The sequence below is a fragment of the Mirounga angustirostris genome, unplaced genomic scaffold, assembly GCF_029215605.1.
Source record: "Mirounga angustirostris isolate CCGP_5_RB_7025 unplaced genomic scaffold, mMirAng1.0.hap1 SCAF_5, whole genome shotgun sequence".
In the NCBI taxonomy this organism is placed as follows: Eukaryota; Metazoa; Chordata; class Mammalia; order Carnivora; family Phocidae; genus Mirounga; species Mirounga angustirostris.
Window position 1 is genome coordinate 106,228,103 of NW_026991713.1, and position 25,051 is coordinate 106,253,153.

The 25,051-nt window shown below is 41.5% G+C and overlaps 1 protein-coding gene across 3 annotated transcripts in view; it reads right to left on the reverse strand.

The window, feature by feature from the left end:
- Positions 1-25,051, reverse strand: part of CCNY (cyclin Y) — a 224,043-nt gene that overhangs the window by 53,881 nt on the left and 145,111 nt on the right. The window contains exons 2-3 of one of the 3 annotated variants that reach the window (XM_045874172.3): positions 19,938-20,012; positions 3,220-3,254 (exon numbers count right to left, since the gene is read on the reverse strand). In XM_045874172.3, the coding sequence (XP_045730128.1) occupies positions 3,220-3,254; positions 19,938-20,012 (110 nt within the window). Of the gene's footprint in view, positions 1-3,219; positions 3,255-19,937; positions 20,013-25,051 lie in introns of those variants that run through there. The other 2 variants (XM_054507278.2, XM_064591830.1) reach the window with 2 other exon arrangements.

Genomic DNA, 25,051 nt, shown 5'->3' on the forward strand with positions numbered 1-25,051 from the left:
GCTGAGTAGAATATTAATCTTTAAAATTCACCCTGACTTAACTGTCAAAATACCTAGAGAGGTTTATCCTCAAATGGTTTCAAGCTTTAAAACCTATAATAATTCTTTCAGAAGCAGCCTCCTTTCACTTAATCTTATGTCTGTCCTGGCTCTTCTGAGCCAGTTAAAGGCCCATCTCTTTTCCAGCCTGGGTGGTGTTCCATTCTCAACTGATCCTTTCCCTACATAATATTCCCAAAATCTACTCCTGTCGCTTGCTAAGGTGTTGCTAGCTGGGAGCCAGAAAAGCCGAATTCTCCTCCAACTAGTAGAAGTCACCACTATCCAGAACTAGAGCTGACCACCCCCACCGTTCTAAAAATGGCTTACCTACAACAGCCACTGCTTTCTTTGTTCGTTAGCAGTAGCCTCTTCGTAGATTATCTTAGCAACGTGTACTAAATATGTTCTTCAGAAACTTGAAGAAGAAATTAAAGAAACAACATCCCTCACAATAAAGCAAATAAAAAATAAAGAGGCTTTATAAGCAAGGGCAAAGAATAACTGTTATTCCACAGTTCAACAACAAATTAGATTACAAATTTTAGTTAGGGCCCATATTCAGAAATGAGTCCTACAAAAGATTCTATAAAAATTTAATTATAAATGTCATCTCTAACTTTAGATAAATAAGCTTAACAACCTCCATCCAAATGGGAACTGGCATCATCCTCTGAGAAGCATACAGGATGAGAGCTAAGAGGGGAGTTCTGGCCAGACCACCCGGTTCCCAATCCCGGGCCTGCTGCTTATTTGCCTAACTTCTTTGTGCCTCACTTTCCTCATCTGTAAAATGGAAATGATAAATTGTACCTACCCAGAATGGCTACTAAGGAGGTTCAACTAATTAGAACAGACCCTGGCACAAACAGGGTAAAGTACTCAAGAGACGACCACTGCTGCTCCTGATGAGGAGGAGGAGGACTTACCCTTTGTCTAGTGTCTAACTTAACCTCCCAAGTGTCTCAAAACCTGAAAAGCACAGCTGGTTTATTAGCCTAATTGAATCTGTAGTAATTTCACTCAAATTATATTCTAGTTGGTTGGAATGGCACATTCCAGTGACTTTTCCCAGCGCAGCCAGAACCAATATGCTACTTTGCAACTAGGTCTGTTCACAGACTGGAGGGTCACGCTGTTACACAGTCATCAACACAGAGATTTCTTTTCTATAGGAACAAGCACATGAAAGCAGACTTCAACAACTGTGTGATTTCACTCTGTGTCAGGAGATGAGATGTTTTACAGAGGTGTGAGGGCTGAGCTGGGTTACAGTGCATAGCCTACCATTCTCATCCATACGCTCGGTCCAAGAGATATGTACTCCATGTGTGCCAGGACTGCACACCACACAAAGTGTGAGGTTACGTGGGAGAAAGTATACAAACAGATCTGCGGATTAGCACTTAGAGAGTACATCTCTGTCTCATTAGCCACAATCACAATAGCTGGCATGGACAAACTCCTGTCCTCCTCTTTCTTCAAAACACCTTTAATAGAGCTGCAATGACCAGGAAAGGTAACTTGTCTGCAGTCTGAGCTCTTCTCTCTTCCTTGCAAGTTCCTTGTCAGATGTGCTAATAATGAGTCAGAGAGTACCCGAGGGCACCCAGCAGGCAAAGAAATGAAAAGTAAGGATTTCTAAAATTAGTTCAAATCACTCAAATTTCTATGTCTAAGTATATACTGCTTTTTTAATAAGGTATATGTTTTCCTTGCGACATAAATTTTAATTTCATAGATGCTTTATACACTGATGCTTCAAAATTTGAGAAGGCCAGGGAAGAGCTCACGAATGTTTCAGAATCCAATAAAAGGGGTGCCTGGGTGGCTCAGTCGTTAGAGTCTGCCTTCAGCTCGGGTCATGATCCCAGGGTCCTGGGATCTAGTCCCGCATCGGGCTCCCTGCTCAGCAGGGAGCCTGCTTCTCCCTCTCCCACTCCCCCTGCTTGTGTTCCCTCTCTTGCTGTCTCTCTCTCTGTGTCAAATAAATAAATAAAATCTTAAAAAAAAAAAAGAATCCAATAAAAACTACAGACCCTCTCTCTGACCCTTCAAACACCATATAGACATGTATATCCTGACTCTGCCAATCTCCTAAGGGCCAAGCATGGAGCCCCTTTGAGAGCGTGGGTCCAGCTTATGAATTTCTTTTCAACTGCATTTTGTGCAGATTTCCAAAAGGCAGGGAAGGCAAAATATAGCTTTAAGTCTCTTTAACACAGCTTCAGTGCCAAATACTTCAAAATCCACAAATATTTAAAGGCAGACAATCTAGAAATTCTCAGAAAAACCCTTATAAGGTCAAATACATCATTCTTCTTTTCAATATGAGAATTTATAGCATACTTATTTTGGCAATTCACCTACTTCATCATTCCATACCTCAGAGAGACAGTTTTTTTTCCTAAATAAAGAGGCATATATTTAGAGGGAGAGGAAAGTGGCAGGTCTTCACACTCCTGAGAGGTACAAGTTGGGGGTCACCGGGTGGGGAGGTGTTAGTGGGAGGGTGGACAGAGCAGAGATGGAGCCAGCCAGCTGCACCTGCTGCTCAAGGAAGAACAACGAAGTATCTCAAAGAGACACCTTATGCCTGGCCAGCAGATGATGGAGACACTGCTCAGAACTGGCCAAAAGACTAGAGCTGAATTTTTTTTAAATCCTTTTAAAACTAAAATGTTATCAAGTTTATTCTTTCTGTGAGCACCCAAAGAACAAAGAGACTCTACTGGACCTATAAATACCAATTAAGGAGAAGAAAGTGTGTGTGGAGGCAGATAGTCTCACAGAAACAATTATGGGTTTATTCAAATAGAAGTGAATTACAGGGAGAAAAATAGTAATTTGGGGGTGGGGTAGAAGAAGGAAAGAATTGGAAATTTAAAAGAAGTGGCTTTCATTTGGACCTGCGTAGATGTGCTGTGGTACTGTTCACACACATCTTCCCAGAACAAGAGCAGTGCGGGGCTTCTGGAAAAACACTTCGGACAGTGGAAATAACAAGCCATGCTTGTCCAATTACAAGCCAAACACCATAAGTACATCACAGCATTCTTCACATTCTTCCATGTATTGACAAAAAAACACAAACCATTTGTACCTATTCCAGACATGGTTGTTTAAGCTCTTTACACAGTATAATCATTATGAAGAACACAAGGAGACAGCTTCACTTACATGGTTAATGAAGAGACTCTTGCGTTTTTCTCTCACTGTGAAAACAAAAGATGCAACAGATGTTATACACCTGCATGCCAATCCCGGGCAGGTTGGTGAGGACAGGGCCTCTTGTGTCACGGCCTCATCCTTCCACCAACCAACATACCCAATGCTCAATTACCATAGATAAGACTATGTGACCAGCACAAATGCAGATCTGAACTTGAGCAAAATATAATATAATAATAGAGCAAAATATAGACCCACTTAAAGTACGGCACCCTAACAAAACAACTGCAGCTACGATTAACTGAGTGGCAGCAGCTAATAACTAAAAAATCTATTACGTAGTAATTTCATAAAACTTGTATGCATCCATTAATTTAGAATGATTAACCACTAATAAGACTATTTATTTCTAACCCAACCCGACCCATAAAGGTCCACACACTTTGGGTGAAATATAAAAAGGTAACAACAATAATACCCACAACAGCATTAAGATAGAAGACAGATAATGTACATCAGAAGTGTTATTTATCATGGAAACCAAGTACGCTACAGGTTGGGTGCTAATGAATAAAACCAGGTTTCTGTCTAGGAGTCTTTACGGAGGAGCATCTTGGAGCACCCTCTCCCTCAGTAAGGCTGGTAAAACTCACAATAAAAAATACTGCCCTGTCTAAAAGATCATTCCTCCTACTACTGTCTGTGCATCGTGGCTCAGCCTTCCCTACACCAGACCTTAGTGTTTCCCAAAACAGGGGTCCTTAGCCCCAAAGATGTAGAAGAGTGCCAGGGAACACACAGGATTACTGAAATAACCTAATATTGAGTTTTGCCTCTTTTTTCCTGAACACTTACTTTTGAGGGTACATATTAGTCAGCTGACACGTTTATTGAGTAGGGCACTGTAGAGGATATGAAGAATAGGTTTCCTTCAAGGAGATGACACCTCGGTCCCCAGGAATCAATAATGCTACCTAATGTATATTTGCACCCTAAACATACAAACAGCATACAAATCCAGCTCATCTGAGGGAGGAGGACTTTTTTTCTTGGCAGTCCATGACCCAAGGCGGATTCAGTAGTTTTCAAAAGCCCTCCGGCTCATCTGACTGAGGGACTGGGGAAATGTTTTCCTATGTTTACATTCTGTTCTTCAATTCACAAGGAAACATTTCACTTTTCCTTAGAAGTCTTATCATCTCTGGAAACATTTCACTTTTCCTTAGAAATCTTATCATCTCTGGAACTCTGTCCCTCTTCCTGTCTCAACGATGTTTGGGATACAAAGCAAAAACCAGCCTGAGGATACTGCTGAGACAAGGTGCCTATACCTGGCCATCAGATGGATTCATCTGCAGGCCACTGGCATGCACTGCACACGGACTGTGAGGCAGCCTGGCCATGCTGGAGGCCAGACCAGCACCCTCGGAGCTCAAATGCACATACAACAGCAGCAGACTCTGTCTGCTATCCACACTGTGGAGGCTGCATGGTTTCTTTTGACCTAATTCCAAATAAGCATCATCCACATGTGAACCACAACAAAGGAAAAATGAGGGTCTGGCAGAAGCACTGGGTTTTAATTTCCTGGCATACATACTTTGTGTGCGTGCATGTATTCTGTGCACGTGTGTGTGCACATGTGCATGTTTTCCTTAAATTAATTCAATACTAAATTATTATGCATCTATTCAAGGTTGCTCTACCACATGGGGGTATGATGACATTTCTATGGTGGTTTCCCATTGCCTGAAGGGATCTGGAAACACTTTCTACACAGGCAGTAGACCTGACAGGGTTAACAAATTCCATAGGTGACAGTCCTTCCTAGGGCATCCCAGAAATAGGTTTGTGCAGAGGCTTTGTGTCTCCCAATTCTGGGAACTGCCTCCAAGGTCACCTTAATGCCCTGTATCACCCAGGCTCCAACAGATAAAAGATATCCATGCCTCAAGGAATATTAGAGCTCCTTATATATGGGCACTATTGAAAAAATTAAGCATTATTCAAAAATAGAAGGAGAGGGTTGAAAATCATAATCTTCAATAGTACAGGCTGAAAGTTTTAACAAGAAAGTTTATAACAAAAGAAAAACAAACAAAACCACACAAAACAAGTAGGAATACTGTAAAAGTGTATACTATTCTTGTACATCTCCTATAAAACTAAATCTCAGGGAAGAATCAGGCCATTTCCATGGAGCCCAACTGGTTCCAATTAGAATAGTAAAAAACAAAATTCACTAAGACATTATAAAATACCTAAGGATAAGGTATCCAAATCTATTACAGAATATCTTAGGCACTCACTGTTTTTATACAAGTGATACCTATACCTTATCCTATTTCACTCAGAGCAACTGGGCCTGCTGAATCTAATCCGAAACCTGGGTTCACGGGATTATTTTGTATTCTCTATTATTGTGTGATGCCACTCCTAAGAGGGCCTTTGCAAAATCGAGTCTACATAGTATCTGAAAGGCTCTTCCACACGTATATCCCTATGACTGACTTCCTTGTGGAATGTCTCCTGAATCCCCAAACCAACTGCCAGTCCCTATACAAACAAAAATAATTCCCAATATCCATGCTGATATAGGTGACCCTGACCATTACTGCCTGCATCCAGGTAGATATCCATTCCTAACTGGGCGAATTCTCTCTCCTGAGAATCTGGAGATGCTAGTACATCACTGCTAGCACCTCATCTGAAGGTATGGGGTGGGTGGGATGAAGTGCATCTCCTTCTGTTCAGAAAAGAGTTAACATAGAAGGTCTGACTGCCACCCCTGAAATGGCCTGTTTGCAAGAGAGGCCCTAAGCTGGTGTCTGGGAATATGGATTTGGGGAGGGTTCCTACCATTCCCTAACCAATAAAAGTGGCTCACTGTGCTTACATTGTGCAAACAATACAGTTTACGCTAAACACCTGCTTTCCTCCTGGGAGTCTAGAATTTTGTTACACACGGGCAGAGGCTGCCTGCTTAACCAGTCCTCAGTGAAAATCCTGGGCTCTGGGTCTCTAAGGAGCTTCCCTGACTGGGCTGTCGCTGGGGAAACCTAGTGGATCCTGCGTGACTCTACTTGGAGAGGACTCTTGGAAGCCTGTGCCTGGTTTCCTCTGGACTTCGCCCATGCACCTTTTCCTTGTATTAATTTTGCTTTGTATATGTTCTTTGTAAAAAGCCACAGCCATGAACATAACTATATCTTGAGGGCTATGACTCCTCCTACTGAATCACCAGAACGGGGGTGCGGGGGGGGGGGGGTCATCTTGAGGATCTCCAACACAGCTGCCATGCAGAGAAGAACGGAGGGCAGGAAGGGGATGAGGAGAAGGTAGGTGCTTCCTTATTCTAATGGCTTTTAGTCCTTATTCCAATGACTTGTAAGGTTTCTCAGATACCGTGGTGCCCTTACAATTAATTATTCCTTTTCCCCTAAGCTAGTAGGAACAGGATTAAGACACTACCAGAGGAGAAAAAATAGTAAATGAAATCTCTTATACTGGTATCACCAAAAAAGATGAATTCTTTTTTTTTTTTTAAAGATTTTATTTATTTATTTTGAGAGAGAGAGAATGAGAGACAGAGAGTATGAGAGGGAGGAGGGTCAGAGGGAGAAGCAGACTCCCTGCCGAGCAGGGAGCCCGATGCGGGACTCGATCCCGGGACTCCAGGATCATGACCTAAGCCGAAGGCAGTCACTTAACCAACTGAGCCACCCAGGCGCCCCCAAAAAGATGAATTCTATTGCTTAAATCTAAATCTGTCTTTAAAATAAATTTGAAACTACTGAGGCCATTATCAGCTCTGAAATTCAAATGGCTTTTAGCCATTTTGTTTTATGTAATGGCATAAGCAATATGCCAATTCATGTCTGATATTAGCTTTAATCATTTTTAGACCTGAGTATTTTGGGTTACTAATAACATATCAATCAAATTTCTCTGCAGTTTTCAGAGTTTCTATATAACTGAGTATCTATTATAATAGTCAGATTTTGAGAAAACAGACAATAAATTGACGTGGATCAGGTGCCTGGGTGGCTCAGTCGTTGAGTATCTGCCTTCAGCTCAGGTCATGATCCCAGGGTCCTGGGATCAAGCCCTGCATCAGGCTCCCTGCTCAGCAGGAAGCCTGCTTCTCCCTCTCCCACTCCCCCTGCCTGTGTTCCCTCTTTCGCTGTGTCTCTCTGTCAAATAAATAAAATCTTCTTAAAAAAATAAAATAAATAAATAAATAAAATAAATTGATGTGGATCATACATCTCACTTTCCTGGAAAAGGAATAATCGCTCTCTCCTTTGATCCCATCCATGATGGTTTGGTAAGAGAATTTTTAATTGGCTATTGAAATAAGTCCATAATGACTTAAAGAGAAAATGTATTTGAGGCTTCAAAAATAAGCCACCTGGGGCGCCTGGGTGGCTCAGTCGTTAAGTGTCTGCCTTCGGCTCAGGTCATGATCCCAGGGTCCTAGGATCGAGCCCCGCATCGGGCTCCCTGCTCAGCGGGAAGCCTGCTTCTCCCTCTCCCACTCCCTCTGCTTGTGTTCCCTCTCTCGCTGTGTCTCTCTCTGTCAAAAAAATAAATAAAATCTTTCAAAAAAAATACAAATAAGCCATCTAAAATCAACAAAAACACTACTGTTAGCATTAAGTCTTCTCCAGATAAAATGAGAAAATGGCAGCGTTTGCCATCTGAGAACCAAAACTTCACTTAGGTTGCCACGTGACATTCCCTTGTCACAATGTCATAGAAGCAAAATTTCTTTACTTTTAAAAATACAACTTTCTAATTACTGAGGATTTGTTAACGATCTAAATGCAATTACAGCTAACCTCTTCTACAGACAGGCATTTAAAAAATTATCTTGGTTTCCCCTGTTCCATCTCTAAAATAGATCTTCCAATGGCAGGGGTCAGCCACTATTTTGACACAAAATGGGAGGACTAAATAAGTCCTAAAATAGGTAATCCAACATTCTTCCTTTGAAAATGAGGCAAGGCGTGACCAGACGGGGGGAAGACCGGGGATGGCTTGCCGGGTTTCCCAGACTCCGTCCTCTGCACTAGCCTCCCTCCCTCCGAGGGCAGTGTCGCTGCTGCCTGGAACCTGCATGAAATGGGCTCCAACTGACAACAGATAATTAGGATCCGATATGAACAGAGCTAAGCTGTTCCACAAAGAAAAACTACTTAGCTTATTAATTACTCTGGATGCGAAGGACTGGCAGGCCATTCAAGTGGGAGGCCTTGACAACAATATAAAGAATTCCAGAATTTTGTTTTGAGTGATTGCTGGAATAGCACAGTCAATCGGAACCACTAAAATCTGGTTCAAAAGAAAAGGTTTTCTTTTCCCGTCCTTTCTTTTTTCCTGTGGGTGAGCACAGATCAGGCTTTAAACAATCAAGAGATTGTTATTAACTTTTCTTATAATACGTTTGAGATTTCCACACAATTTCCACAGTTTTCAATAATTCAGTGAATTCAATCATTCACTTAATTCAAAACACAACCACTGAGTCCCATTAGGGAACACAGCTCAAAGGCAAATGCAAAGATTTTCTGAGGTCCCAGCCTGTCTAAGCTAATAGCTTCACAGGGCTGTAAGTCATGAACACCAGTGACTGGGACACAGGTTTGTACAGTGTAGGAACACATTCACCCCACACCTCCGGGCCCTGTACTAGGTGTCCCGATGAGGTCACTACCCCACAAGGCACCTCTCCTGCACTGTTGCTGACTACAAACATCAACAAGGGAAGCTTCTCCCAAGGACTCCAGCCCACTCTGAATTGTCCTGGACCTGCACATATTTCTTAAATTTGGGCACAGAGGAAGGGGATATTCTGAACATTCAAAGTGAAATCTAAATAAGCAAAGCAGATAAAACAAAAATTAAAAAGATAAGAAAAATTGCAAAGACATCTAGGGCAGATCAGTCATGGACAGCAGAAGATTCCACAGAACAGAGTAGGTAGCAGAAGTAGGTACAGGTATATGGAGAAAACCGTTCAAAGATCAAGTGTCCATCTAATAAATTGCCAACTAACTTCAGAAGTTTTCTGTTTACCCTGGAGAATACCTAGGGCCAAAAGATTTACTCAGAAGCACAGAAACCTAAATAAAGTGGAGTCTTTTAGAACTTTGCTGATTATAAGAGAAATGCATGCTTACTATAAAAAACACTGGAAAATACTAAGCAGTATAAAGAAAAAGATACAAATAAAATTTAAATAAGGAAAATACAGAGAAACATAAAGAAAAAAATATATAATCCAACAACCCAGAAATAACTTATTATTTTAGTGTGTATCCTCTCAAGGGGAGTCTTTTCTCTATGTATACGTACACAGATGTGTTATATGCACTTCTGCATTTTAATATATTTAGATATAAACGTGCAAATATACATGTGCACATATACGAGCACACCAACAGAAATGCTGCCCATTTTTCTGTTGGTATGTTAGCAGTGTCTCTGGTTGTATAACAATTCTTTAATATATAAGGGCATTAATCCTTTGTCATATATATTACAGTATTTTTCCCATTTGATGGTTTAATTTTTAGGATGCATTTTGACGTAAGTTTTCATTTTTAGGCAATTTCTCCTATTGGTCTTATAAGCTTACATGTCCCCTTCCCCATTCTGAGATTAATATTCACTCATACTGTTTCTAGATATTTAAAATTATGTTCATCACAGTTAACCTCCAACTAGTTGACCCACCAGAAACCCATTCTGGCACAGGGTGGCAAGGTTATCACTTAATTTTTTAAGGTGAGATTCAAAGTGCTCTCTGTACTTTCAGAAAGGACTGCTATCAAATCTTGGTTCCTACCATTTCAGATCTGACCTCTTCCCGGGTTTGCTTCCAAGATGTGTGGAAGTAACTCTTAAATGAGAAGGGTGATCTATCTGTATCAAGAAACATGGACAGAAAAAGATGGGTCTGGGCACAGCAGAGTCCAGAGACCACCCTTTCCTCCTCTACTGGTAGTCATCACATCTCCTCCCACTCGGACCCAGGGTTCAGTGTGAAGTGCTGCAGTCGGCATAAAGAAGGACCCATATCTAAGAGACCAAGGTCACGGAAGAACCTCAATCCAGGTGAGCAAATGAGTACCTACACTCCAGAATAAGGACTGCCCTTACTGAGAGCCTCTGCTGTCTTAGATTCTGTGCCCAGAGCTCTGACACAGATGTGTTACATGCACTGACATAGTTGGTCTTCCTGACAATGTCACAAGGAGGCACTAACTCTAGTCTACTGCGGTTCAGGAAGACCATACGGATCAGATGCACAGAATCATACAGACAGTGATGGATGTAGGCTTCCAGCTCCAGCAGGTTGATTCCACAAGGTTGTGCTTTAATACATGACTATCTTCAGGAAATCTTTCCAAGGCATTACTTGTTCTTACATGGTGACTGACAGACTTATTAATGAAACTCAGTTGCCTTCTAGATATCGCAGAGGAGCTGACTACAAACATCAACAAGGGAAGCTGTGAAGAGTACAGAAAGGGTTAGCCTGTGCTAAATGAAGGGAGACTGAAGGTCCTCACAGTTTAAAAAGGAGAGTTGAAAGAAGTTGTAGAAAAGTAAGAGTTTATCACTGCAACTGACAAACCAGAGGGTGCTAGCAAACAGCAGAACACAGCTGGGGTGGAGAGGACATAAAGCTCTATGGCCACTGGGATGAACGACCATCCCAGCCTTGGCTCTGGGTCTCTCCTCACTGAGCAATTTTCTGAAACTGAATCTGGGGAAAGCATAGGCCAGGAGAGACAACAAAGTGAGGGAGACTGTCACAATGCCCTTGCATGTCTGCCCAGGAGTGACTCCCTGCCTTCATTCTTTCATTACTTCATTCATTCAATCCATCTTCTTTTTAAGTTTCTAAGATGTGCTAGCCCTGTGCTTGGTACAGAGAATGCAAAATGAGGAAAACACTGTCCCCATCTAAAATAACATGGAATTTAGTGGGTACATCAACCCACTATTTCTTTATTTACAAACCATAAAAAAAAATGAACTCCACAGGAATGGAATATACAAACTGCACTGAATTTAATGCCACTGATTTTATGGTACACCTTTATTCTATTTGCCACTTAGGAAGAAAAAAGATGCTGCCAGTTAAATTTTGAGAAGCCACTGCCTGTCCTGATTTCAGAGGTGTTACAGTTGGGGAACTGTCTATCAGAATGGATGAAATGTGGGGAATCTGGGGAAGCACCAGCTAAGAGGCAGACTTTGGGCTGGCACAGGCAAGAGGGAAGGGCACTGAGGACACGGATGATGCATCAGCTGCAGTATGACAGAGCAGAGGGCCTGGCCTTTCAGGACTAGGAGCAGCTCAGAACTGTGGGAGCACACAGCAGGAGGCAGGGGAGGATTGGCAGGGAAGGCAGAAAGGGCCTGAGGGGATGGCTGCATGCCACGCCGAGGGCTCACTGTCCCTTGTGGGTGCACAGAAACCATTGGAGAAGGACAGTTTGAGCACGAGGGGCCCTGGTGAACCTGTGTTACAGAATGCTCCTTCTGGTAGCAAAGTGGAAGCAAAGAGAGAACAGAGTTGGAAGCAGGAAGGTAGGAAAGAGCCCATGGTCACAGATCAAGTGAGAGAATATGAGCTGTGAGTCATGTGAGGAAGAGATACCAAATATATAGGAGAGAGATGGGACATAAGACATTAATCACAGGACTCTTGGGCTGCCGGCTGGGGACCCAGGCCGACAGTGGGTTTATCCTTAAAAAAAAACAGGACAAGAAAGTAGACGGAGAGGAAAGATGGTGACTTCCAATTTAGACGTAACAATCCTGAGGGATTTGTGTAACTACCAGACGGAATGTCTCTCAGGCAGTGGGAAATATGCATCTGGAATACCTAACTACAGTGTCAAGGTAGGGGATGGCTTCTCCTTGCCGAGGACCTGGGACAGAATGGCTCAGGGGAGTCCCAGGTGTCAGCGCTGAGGGACCCAAGTACCTGCTTCACAGGCACAAGAGCAGAGACTGACTGTAGGCACTGACTGACTGCTAATTGTGTATAAGTTCAAGACATCTTCCTACTGCCTCATGACAACAATCTACTAATATGACAGTTACGCTCACTGCCAATTTACAGGAAATTATGACCCAAGAGATCACATAACCATAAAGCTAAGTAATAGCACTCAAGAGCCTCAGGTCAGCTCCAGAGCCCTGGCTGCCAAATTGGAGACCAAAGAATGATTCCCTGCAAGAAGGGGCTCGCCACAGGCTAAAGATAATCACAGTCGGCCCCCTACTTACGGACTGACTTTTCACTACTCTGGACTTCTGATATTTCTTGGGCATCTACCCCCCAAGACCAGAAGGAAAAGATAAGGTAGGGCAATACTAGTTTTCATCACTCTTTCTCCCAAAATGACCTTGCCAACAGATAATTCAGGGCTGGACTAGAGTAGCAGTCTTGAAATTAGGCGTTCAAAGAACTCTTGAACATGGCTGAGGTATGAGGCAGGGACTGTCCCCACCTTCTTCTACAGAGTTACCTTTCTCCCACTTCTCAGAAAAAGGCATGCCAACCCACCCCTGGACATGTACCAACCTGACATGAAAGGCCTCTCCCAAGGCACCCAAGGGACAAAAGAGACACCAGGGGTGAGGCTGCGGCCTTTAATCCAGGTTCCACAACCTGCAGCACAGCCTGGAATCTGCCCTGTCCTGTGGACATTTCTACTAGGGGCACAGTGAGGACTTCTGGCTTTCCATCTACAGATACCACACAGGGTGACAGTTTCTACTAGCACCATGCCTCTTCAGTGCTTAGACTCCGTCAAAGATGCAGGCTCTCAGGGACAGACCCAGGGGAGCACAGGGATGAGCATAAAGGTACAGGACACTGTTGGCAAGGCACATACTTCATCCTACCTGTCTGGCCATTTGTCGTGATCATATAGAGTGAAGGTGGTCATGCGCATGTGTACTGACACGTGACATGAACTGAAAAGAAATGAAATCAGACCATTTCTGACAGAAAGGAAGTCTGATTTGACTGACTTGATAATGATGCCTAGCTTTGTCAACATATGAAGGACATATAAGATTTTGACAAAAATATATTTAAATCAAAAGAGAAGGTAAAAAAACAATAGTTCAGAGGGGAAAAGGACAGGTGGGGAATCTTTCATTCAACTTATATTAGAGTTCGTTCTCTGAGCTACTCACTGTACATGGCATAGAGATGTAAATGTGAGAAAGACATGCAATAAATCAAAACAATAAAGTGAAGATCACTCCTTCTTTCGAGGGGTATACAGACTTCAATGGGGGTCGAAGGACCCAGGCAAGGTGTTCTGAAATGAATCACAAATTTATTTTCCAAGGCTCCTGAGTGTATCAGGTTAAATCTGGTGCCATCAAATGGAAATGTTGTTCTTCAACAGCAGATATAATTAAAAGTCATTTGTATGTCTGGTAAAGTCTTTTTGGTATACTTTCCAGAAACCACAGAAGTGAGAAGCTCCTCTAACTGGGTGAGAAACTCTTTTGCAAATCAAGGGATTCCAATTCCTTTCTGTCGACAAAGCTGAAGGAGAACAAGATTGAATTGTAGCTGATCATTAGGAATGGTTTTGGATGATAAATCCCTTGGAGACTTTTGACATATGAATCAGATGAAATAGAATTTAGTGCTATTACCATAATAAATCTCCTATTCCCATGTATGTGCCTATATGAACAAAGTTCCTCAGCATTTACATCTATAAAAACAAAGAATCTGATGTTGACTAGCACCTCATTGCAGTAATATGTAATATTCAGCCATAGAAGCATCTCAGTAAGAAATATTTTTCTAAAAATTACTCCACTTCTCTGTTTAATAATTATTCATTAAAATCTTAATATGTTTGCATTGTTTTGATCAACTAAGGGCTAATGACAATAATAATGATACATAAATCCAGAATTTACTTTTAACATTTAGAGATTTATAACTGTGAGAAGTAAAAATTAAACTTAGATCCATATTTTCATAAAATGGAAGTATGATGGTGTGATAAATGGCTTAGAAATGTATTACATTAGGATAAAATTCTATAGAGAAAATGACATGGAAATACAAGTTCAAGGTGAAAAAGAAATCGTATGAAATTTCCAACTGTTAAAGACGAGTTGTTCATACATTTTTAAATGATTTATGGTGGATTACCAAATCACTTTAAGATATTATTTGAAACATCTTTTTAAAGAGAAATAGTTTTATTTTAAAATGTCCATATTTAAAATACATTAAAAATTACATCCTTTGATAGGATGAAAAATTTTTATAATCAACATAAAAATGTTCAAAGGAGTTGATAGTTTTTCAAAATTATTTTCCATGGTATGTAAGCAAAGAAAAAAAAAGAATTTAAATCACTGGTGTAAGAGCTCTGAGGTCCTATGGATTCTTCCGTATCTAACACCAAAAATATTCCCTATGGAATCTGATAAACTGTAAGGGAGATGCACAGAGTGAGGGACAGGGACGTGGAGACAAGGGCACAATAGAGCACAGCGCATATGGGGGTGACAAAGAGAGCTGGGGACATGTAGGAAAGGGGATGACAGAAAGGTCATGGGAACGCTCAGATGGAAGAGATTCCTGGCAGGGCACAGGGGTCAGGTGCTTCTAAATGCCAGATAAAAGGAGTACAAAAAGGTTGGTCCCCTTGTGATAGAGAAGTTCAACATGGCCCAGGAACAAAAACGTGACCCTGAACAAAGGAAGGCCACAAAACATTTTTTTCAATTTCAGTATTTCTGAAAGAATGTGCAAAGAAAACCAGGGCTCATATTTTTATTTCTGAATTTTAACGCTTCTACTTTGGCTTTAAGTCACTCAAGAGAAAATGGTTTTTATTCCTTTAATTATTTCAAGAAACTCTTGAACACACAGATTACACATACACACACACATACAAACACAGACACATAAGTTCTTATTTTTGTCCAAATTCTTTTTCAAGGTAAAGAACCTCTAGAAACCATACTAGTCAAAATAAAAAAGATGTGGTTTAGCTGCTTTCTCCTAGTACTTAAGAGTAGACTCTCGTGTCTTTGAAAACAATGAATTAAAATAGTATAGAAAGGGAAAAGCCACTAGGAACTATAATTCTTCCCCACAAGCCAAAATGATAGCATGAAAAGCCAAGGTAGGCCAAGCAAACTAATTTCTCTCTCACCTGGAAACCCCACCGGTCCCGAAAGGAACCCTTGGTCTCTTCTTTGTTGAATGGCTCTCATACAAAGAAATTCTGCAATGACATCCCATTTGTGTGAAGAAGAAACTAAGAGAGCCGCCAGTCTGGCTTGGACAGAATACCCCTAACTTCAGCCAGCTGGCAGAGATCTCAGTAGGCAAGCACTCCATTATCATTCTGTTATAGTAAAGTTTCCAGTCTTCTTCTGAACACTGAGAAAAACGATCCAAGGCCAGCCTAAATCTCTTTGATATCAGAGGGAAAAGGAACTTAGTAGATTCTAATTTAACTCCTAATGACTTACTACAGGTATCAGGTAGAGCAGAATAATGAACAGCTGACCAGTGCGGAGCATGGCACATAGAGTGTGTTCATCAGACCGTCGAGTGCTGAAGAAGGAAAGAGGATGACGGGTCCACAGAGCAGAGAGCTGCAAAGGCAAAGAGCACCCGGCTGTGGTCCCGAGCAGGAGCTGCCCTCACAGAACTGCCATCACCCCAACAATAGTCTCCGACCCACGAACCCAGTGCATACTACTGCAGGAGTACATCACCATGAAGAAGAGAGGGGAGATCACCAAATTCAAAAGAAAGGAATCTAAAAGGTGCTGTGTGCCTTATAATCTCATATTACAACATTTCTTCCAAAAAAATAAAAAATAAATTGGCATACGTGGGACCCAAAATTTTGGACTGCTCTAATGCTCTTAGAAGTATGGGGGTCTTGTAACGAAAATATAAGTTTGTGCAAGCAAAGGATGATCACAAGCAAATCAAAAATGTCTCATGGCTTTGTCAGTTTTTCTTTCTTTCAATCACCTAAGTTCAACATATCCTCTGTCCCAGGCAGAGCAAGGCACAGGAACTACTGAGATCCATTATCACTTTCCCTCTAGGAGCTAGTTGGCAATACAGACAAGAAAATAGTTCTAAATACCACAACATGGTTCAGACTATGAAGAAAGCATTCACAGATATAGCAGGAACTCACCAAAGGCCCACTTAACCCAGCCTGAGGGGCGAAGGACGCCTTCAGGGAGGAAGTGATAGCTGAAATGAGGCTTGGAGACTGAAGAAATGAGCTGTGTAGAAGACAGAAGCGGAAATCCAGATAAACGCAAAGGCACAGGAAGCCACACGGCACACCAGGGGAACTGCAAGGGATTCCATATGGCTGAAGCACAGAGAGGCAAAAGAAGAAAGTGGGCTGAGAAGGCACGCAGAGGATGGAGCATGAAGGGCCTTGCCCATTATCACACTAAGGCATTTGAAATTTAATTCTAAGGCAACTGGAGAGCCATTACAAAAGATGAAGCAAGCAAGGGACATAATCGGATCTGATTTACAGTAAGTCTTTTCACCTAACAATAGCAGGGCCATAGCAGTGGAAAGGGACAAGGTCACAGGTGAGTCCACAGGCTGCTGCAGTAATCCAACTGAGAAAACAGAGGAGTCTCAACTAAGGTGGCAGCAATGGGAATGGTAAAGAGTAGTCAGATTCAGGGACATTTATGAGGTAAAAAGTAATACACCTTTGATCACTTGGCTGTAATGGTGTGCCAATAAATGTTTAACAGCTGCCTTAAAAAAATGCCCTGATTTGTAGCATTTGTCAATTTCTACGGGGTAAAAATTCCCATTGTGACTGTTTTCAAACTCCAAAAACGGTGTCACTGAACTTGGAACCGGGAAGAAATGTGCACAGTCAGCTCCTGCAAGTCAGCGTGAGTCAGCGGCAGGACTACTTCCAGAACATGAGTCCAGGGAAAGTCAAGGCCTCCCCTGGCTGGGGGACCTGGGTAGAGTAGGAAACGCAGGACATTAACTGCAGTTACTAAGTTCGGATTGGGACATACCGAGTTAGAGGAAGATATCAAGATGTCCAGCAGGCAGACAGATATAAGGGATCTAAACACGGCAGAGAAAAATCCCGCTAGACATTATAGTTGAAACGGACATTGTGAGAAACCGTGTGCAAACCCAGAAGATAAGAGGATAAAGCACAGAACCCTATGAAATACCAACATTAGAGGGATGAATGGAGAACTTGATTAAGGATGCCAGAGAAGGACCTTTAAGAAAGGGAGGGTTTCTCAGGACCAATTCCCCAAATAGTTCCCTGACTGATAATCAATTCACCAAAGAATTAACTTACTGAAGTTACCAAATTTACCTATTTTTAAAACCTATTTTTAAAATTATTTATAAAGCAATTGTTCGTTAGAGGGACTTGTTTTCAGCAAATTGGCCTGTTTGAATATAAAAAGCCAAAAGAGAAGGAGTTTTAAGGAGCAAGGAACAGTCAGTAGCAGCAAATGCCACACAAGAGGTCAAGAGCTAACAGAAGCAAAGATGTCCCTGAGCAACCTTACAACACACGCTCCACAGAATGGCGGTGGCGGGGGGAAGATGCCAGTGGACAAGTGAATGGAAAGAGAAGTAGAGATGGTATAGAAGCTTTCAATGAAGAGAGTAGTAGAGAAGAAAACCTCAGGAAGAGGCTATTGATTACCTTTCCTTTTCTTGTATGTCTTGTGTGACTCACATAGGTTTACATGTTGAATGGAAAGACCCAGCATTTAGGGAGAAATTGAAGGATTAAACAAAAGGATCAAAGTAATCGATACTCTGATGGTCCAGGAGAGGAAGGGGGAATGAAATCTGTAGTAAAAGTAAAGGGGGAAGATACACTTCCCTAACTCATTTGTGGAGCAATCCTTCTGTTAGGTGGGAAAATGGCTGAGTTTCATTTTACCAAGACAATCAAGGTATGTGTCATCTATTAAGAGGGCCTTTTGCAATTCCATATGATTCCAGTTAGAAAATTTCCTGAATGATATTGGTCTGTACCCTGAAGTCACAGGACACAGGAACCAAACCTGAAAGTATGCCAATCTTGCATCATTAAGTGCAAAATTTAATTGTTTTAGATTCTCATTGTCCCAAACCCTCCTCCCCACTGTCACCGTCCTTCCCTTGCAATATCCTACCCCTCCCAATGGCTTCCCAATTTACCAGGCCAAGAAATACATATTCTGTTTTGTTTTAACCTGATATATTTAGAACTTATTTCACAGGTATTTGATGCCTAGAATGACTTATTCTTATGCTTAGAAACACTGATTATTTTATAAATGCACCAAATTCTTTGAGATCAAGTCAATGGCGGCTTGAGTAAAGATCACCAATATCACTTCAGCATTTTGCCATGTCAAAATTGTCACCTAACCATTACTGAAAAGTTATCAGTTCTTATAAATGAAGTCTCTGTCTTATAAATGTTTGATTATTTTGTAGTCAATTGAGGATTTTCTCTAAATTAGAGCTTAGTGATTTGCCGAAACAGTCAGGGATTGAATTACACAGGACTCCAGCATTGTAATATAATATGCTTGTCACTACATGGTCATTTAACAAATTTCTCTGGCTGCGCTTTTACAGGAAATCAACTGAGAAGATTCGTGTTCACTATATTGTATAACTTTTATCTGTCCTTTGTGGCCAAGGGCCAGGGAACAATGATATAAGCTAGGGGCTGAAAAGAGAGAAAAATCCTTAACAGAAATTACACACACACCTGGGACAAACCACAAAGATGGCAGAATAAGCTGGGTAGTAGAAGTTTGGCAAAAAGAAAACATTTACCCATAGTGTACAGGTTTAATTCAGCTCTCAAGTGGCACAAGAGAGATAACAGGGATTTTATTTTATTTTATTTAAGGATTATATTTTGCTTTCTTCTACAAACTATCTAAAAAAAAAACACTTCTGATCTTTAGAGATTTATGCAAATATCAATTCTTAAAGGAAAACGTCTGACTCTGCTGTAAAAACTGCTACTATAGAACGTATGTAGAAATAATTCAGCTGACTAGCAAAATGAGGATAGTTGCTTCAAGATAGAAAATTCTAGGGGCGCCTGGGTGGCTCAGTCCACTAAGCGTCTTTCAGCTCAGGTCATGATTCCAGGGTCCTGGGATGGAGCCCCACATCCGGCTCCCTGTTTAGCGTGAGGGGTGGGGGATGGGGTGGAGCCTGCTGCTCCCCCTGCTTGTATTCTCTCACTCTCTCAAATAAATAAATAAAATCTTCCGGAGGGAGGGAGGGAGGGAGGGAGGGAGGGAGGAGGAAGGAAGGAAGGAGGGGAGGGAGGAAGGAGAGAAGGAAGGAAGGAAGGAAGGAAGGAAGGAAGGAAGGAAGGAAGGAAGAAAGAAAGAAAGAAAGAAAGAAAGAAAGAAAGAAAGAAAGAAAGAGAAAAAGAAAAAAAGAAAGAAAGAATTCTAAAAACATAACTTACTACATACAAAAGGAAGAAACCCCAAGAGAACACCATCAAACAATACACCTGGGGGGGGGGGGGTTACTAAAACAGATTCTACTTTTACCTTGAGAATCACATCTAGTGGAAAATCAAGACTTAGGTTACCAACACGAGCCTTTTGTTTTGTTTTGTTTTAAGAACACAAATAAATTAGTAACCTACCGTCTGTCTGAGATTTACTGAGGAATATTGTGCTGGCCCGAGGATGGTCTGAAGGATTGAATTCCATGTTCAAATCTTTAAAGAAAGAAAAAGAAAATACATAAATATCCATTTGATAACTAAGGGGAGTCAAGATTAATTTTCAGTTTTTTTAACCTTAAATTGCTAATACATTCAAGGATTCTGGCAAAAACCTAAGTTATTATGTTAATACATTCTTCCAGGTTCAAATGAGAACACTGCTATTTAGAAATTTGAGAAAGTCACACATAAAAATTAGACACTTGGTGGAAGATCTGTTGGCCTAAAACTCCATTTTCTTTGTAATAGTCTGCTCTGCACCCAGGATACTACAAAATAGCAAGACAGAGCTATAACACTCAATTAAGGGGAATTAGGTGCTACAACGGACTCATCTAAAATCTACCATTATTTAAGCGGTATTTCCTTGTTAAAGGTGATTAAGATAGACCATCTCGGCCAAATCAGCATGCACAAACTGCTTAAGACTCTTACTTTCTAAAAAGGCACAACTCCTCCTTCAGAGCAGAGGCCACAGACTGGCCAACTGTGGGCATAATCTGGGGCCATGGATATGTTTTGTTTGATCTATACTTTTTTTTAAAGTTTGAGTCGACATATAATGATTTTTATATTTCAAACAAATACCACAAAGAAAAAAATCTGTATTTCCAGCTTCTGAGAAATCTGATCATTTGGCAACACTGGGGTCCCACCCCAATGGTCACAATGGGCTGAATGCAGCAGCTGCTGACCCCTCCAGGTGGGACCTAAGATTCCAGTCCCCAGCGGTCAACCCTCTCACCTCCCTGACACTCACCAGGTACTGCTCCTCACTCTCAGACCTTCCCACCCCTATGGGCATTTGGTTTTGTAATCCCTGCCTCAGAACAATCTCCAAGAGCTAGAGGCTTGTCAGTAAAGTATAAACAATTTAGAACCTCATCATAGAAGAGTTTTTCCAATTTAAAAAAAAAAACTTATTTTAAAGGAAAAAAATAGTTAAGCAAAACAAAAGATTTAAGTTAGGGGAGGGAAGAGAGAAAACCAAAATTACTAGAAAGTCAGAATGGTCTTCAAATCAGCTTCCAGAGTCAGAATGAAAACTATTTTGAGTTCAATTATTTCAATAAATTTGCAAAGAAACCTACTCAAAACCAATAAAAATAGATGGTATTTATCCTTAGCTTTTATAGCTAATCAAGTCAAAAATAAAAGAAAAAAAAGATGGTCATATACACAGGAGAAGCAACACCTAACCACTTACCCACAGAGACTCACCTCAGCAAACCTCTGAAGTGAGGCAATCTTCCCTACGTCAGCCAATGGCTTACCGGACTATATAGTTCCCGACCTCACACCAGGTGCCTGATTAAAAAAATGCATTACTGAACCTTAAGTGCTATTTCAATTATCTGGTCCTTCTTCTGTGACAACTATTAAAATTATATATACAGTGTAGCAGTTTCATAGCTAAAGGCTATGGAAGGAGAAAGCCAAAAAAGACAATCTTTCAGACTTGCTTCAATTTGAACTAGATAAAATTTGGCCAGAATTCTGGTGAAAATGAGTCTTTATTAGGGGGTTTCCTGCTCAAGTAGAATTTTGTTATAAAAAGGTCAGGGGTGCCTGGGTGGCTCAGTCGGTTAAGCATCTGTCTTTGGCTCAGGTCCCAGGGTTCTGGGATGGAGCCCCGTATCGGGCTCCCTGCTCAGCAGGGAGCCTGCTTCTCCCTCTCCCTGCTCTTGTGCTCTCACTTGCTCTCTCTCTCTCTCTGCCTCTCAAATAAATAAAATCTTTAAAAAATTAATAAAATAAAAAGGTCAAACAACAAATGTGCTACTCAATTATTTTTTTGAGAATTCCAGCATATGAAAACTGAGGGCATATAAGTAACCCCAACCATGATGGATGCTGTTAACTTCCAAAATCTTAACTTACGGTCCCCACAGAAGTATTGACTGAAAAACAAGGTGCCTGCAGTGTCCCATGCTGGTGGTAGAGCAATAACAAAAACTCAATCCCCTAGCCTGGGACAATGTCAGCACTGCAATTTCTTGGGTTGTTCCCTTAATATCTATTTCTAACTCATTTACCAGACCAGTTTTGGGGGGTTTCATTGCGGGGGGGGGGGGGGGCAGAAGACTGTCTAGTGACAGATTTTAATCCAGACATTTGAAAAATACATAGGCAGGCCACCCTATGCAGACCAGTTTTCTTGAAGACTGACTTTATTATTAATATGTCAAACACCACAAGCAAGAAATGTAGTTTTTCTGTTTCAAGCCAACAGTGAAGCTGAAATAACACAAGACTGCCATTTCTTAGGGACTTGAGATCCTGCTGCTTTTAAATTTAAGAATGTCCTGGAGGCCAATCCCTAGAGATAAGGATTCTATGCCATGATGGTCACAAACCCTAGAAATGGCTAAGAATGGAGATGTTCACAGATTCTGAGAGGCCTGCCAATAATAGGGCATTTGTTATAGTAGATAACAGTGTGCCCAGATGGTAGAATGCTTTGCCACCATAAAACATCATGTGAACTACACTACTCATGGGGAGCATAGAAGAATGTCGACTTGTCGAATCACTACACTGTACACCTGAAACTAATGTAACATCATATGTCAACTATACTTCAATAAAAAGAGTATTTCATAATTTTTTTAAAAATGTGAAGAATATTTTATTCACATGGAAATAGTAGTACCGTATGTTATTAGGTGAAGAAAGCAGCATGGTATCATTTGGGGGGGGGGGGGATAAGCATAGGCATAGTATACATATTAAAAGAATATACACTAATATTTGGTTACCTTTGAATAATGCAAGGGAGACAATTTTTTTCTTTTCCATGTTTTCTACATTTCCTGCATTGAGCATATTTTCATCTGTTTAAGTTCTGTAATTTCAAACACTAATTTTTTTTTTTAAAGATTTTATTTATTTATTTGAGACAGAGAGAATGAGAGAGACAGAGAGCACATGAGAGGGGGGAGGGTCAGAGGGAGAAGTAGGCTCCCTGCCGAGCAGGGAGCCCGATGCGGGACTCGATCCAGGGACTCCAGGATCATGACCTGAGCCGAAGGCAGTCGCTTAACCAACTGAGCCACCCAGGCGCCCAAACACTAATGTTTTAAAACAACTTGTGAAAAATGATTTAAGCCTTCATTATCCTCTAGGTGGCTGGACATTATTTCTCCAGCACACGCAGGTGTTCCCAGGAGATGCCCTGGGCTCTCTCGGCTGTGGCTGTCGCATCGCCTTCCCACGAGTCAGGGGAGACTTGCACAAAGCCACCAAGCTGAGTCTCCCCACCAGCACTGGCCACGGGCTGGAGGAACTCGTGATGAAAGACAATGTGCTGTGAGGGACGAGGGACCCGCAGTGGAGGCGCCTCCGTCCTGCCGGCAGCCACCCCACACCGCACACTTCCTTGTCTAACCAGAGCAGGGCCACAGGGGAGGATAACGGCTTGTTCTTCAGTGCGGAACCCAGGAGGAGTCATGTTTCACGCTGTCCCTACCAAGTGTGACACAGGAAGAGATTATCCTGTTTCCTTTATGGTCAAGTCATAATTCTGGGTCTGAATATAACACTCACTTATGGCAGAGGTGGTTTCCTGCATGAGTGACAGGCCAGTTATCATGTCCACCCAGTTCAGTGACACAGAACAAGTCATGAAGAGTTCAGAAGAGTCTTCAAGATGAACGTTTGATGTGATACTCGCAGATAAGGCAAGTGAGGCTGACAGAGGTTAAGGGTCTAAGCTGTGTGATAACAGAACTTGAACCAGAACTCTGGTCTCCAGCTGCAATTTAGAGTCCAGAGTTTTTCCTATTACCCCTACTAGGCCCAGACCTTGCCTCAGATCCTGACTGCCCTAGAAGGACTGGAGTCTGAAAGTGGAGGGAGGCAAAAGCCAGCACAGAGGAAGATCCAGCAGCCCCTAAAGCTGCGTTCACACAATCTTCCCTAAGTTCTCCCTGGAATTTAAATTTTTGATCTAGATCCTGAAGTAGATAACCAGGAAATTTCTACACAAAGAAAAATCGAGGATATCTCTGCTTCTGGACTCAAGAGTACATGTAGTACTGCTGAGGAAAACAGAAATCATCAACTAGCTTTTATCTGCAAGCATGCCCAGATGTTAACACATGAGAGCTCAACACTTTCATGAGCTGCCAGGACATTCCTCAGAAAAAAGCATTTAACAACATGCTGGTTTGTATTTTCTCCAATCTTAACCCAGATCCATCCATATTCCATAACCATAGCGTGGAAAGTAATAAAACCTTTGTCAGGTGTAGGTCAATGGGCTAACTTTGCATAGCACAAGTCTGAAGGCCAGATTTCTCTTAACTATTCATATGAAGGTGGGCCAACCACAGCACCCAGTTTACTTAGCACTGATTTACATATGCACAATGGCAGAATACAAAGGTACAAGGAACTGCCAGGTGTTTCCTACATACAAGTTTAAAGAGCAGCCCCGGATCTTGAAGAGAAATATGGCAATTGCAGTATGTGCTTTGGCAAGGGAACGCCAACTTTTCAGGGAACAAAAAATAGGAAAAGGCAGCGTTCTCACAAGCTAAGTAAAATAAACCTGCCATATCATTCAAACTTACACTCTGAAAAGTCAAGCGTGACAAAATTGCTACTTCAGCCACAAAGAAAAAAATCCCCACACTGCAGAAAGTCAGGCAAAATGATAACCCAAATGTGAACAATGAGTTGGAACACATTTGGAAAGAGTGTCGTGATTTCAGTTCGGCTCAGTGATGTTTCTTTCTTTTTAAAGATTTATTTATTTATTTTGAGAGAGAGCGAGCTCTCGAACAAGGGGAGGGAGAGAAAGAATCTCAAGCAGACTCCCTGTTGAGCGCGAAGACCCACATGGGGCTCCATCTCACAATGCTGAGATCATGACCTGAGCCAGAATCAAGAGTCAGCAGCTTTACTTAATGAGCCAATGATGTTTCTGAATGGCAAGAATTAAAAGGAAGAAAGTCATGAAATAATAAGCTTAAAATCAGAGATTATAGATGAAATAAACCTCACTGCTAAAGAATGCTAACCATTGTGAA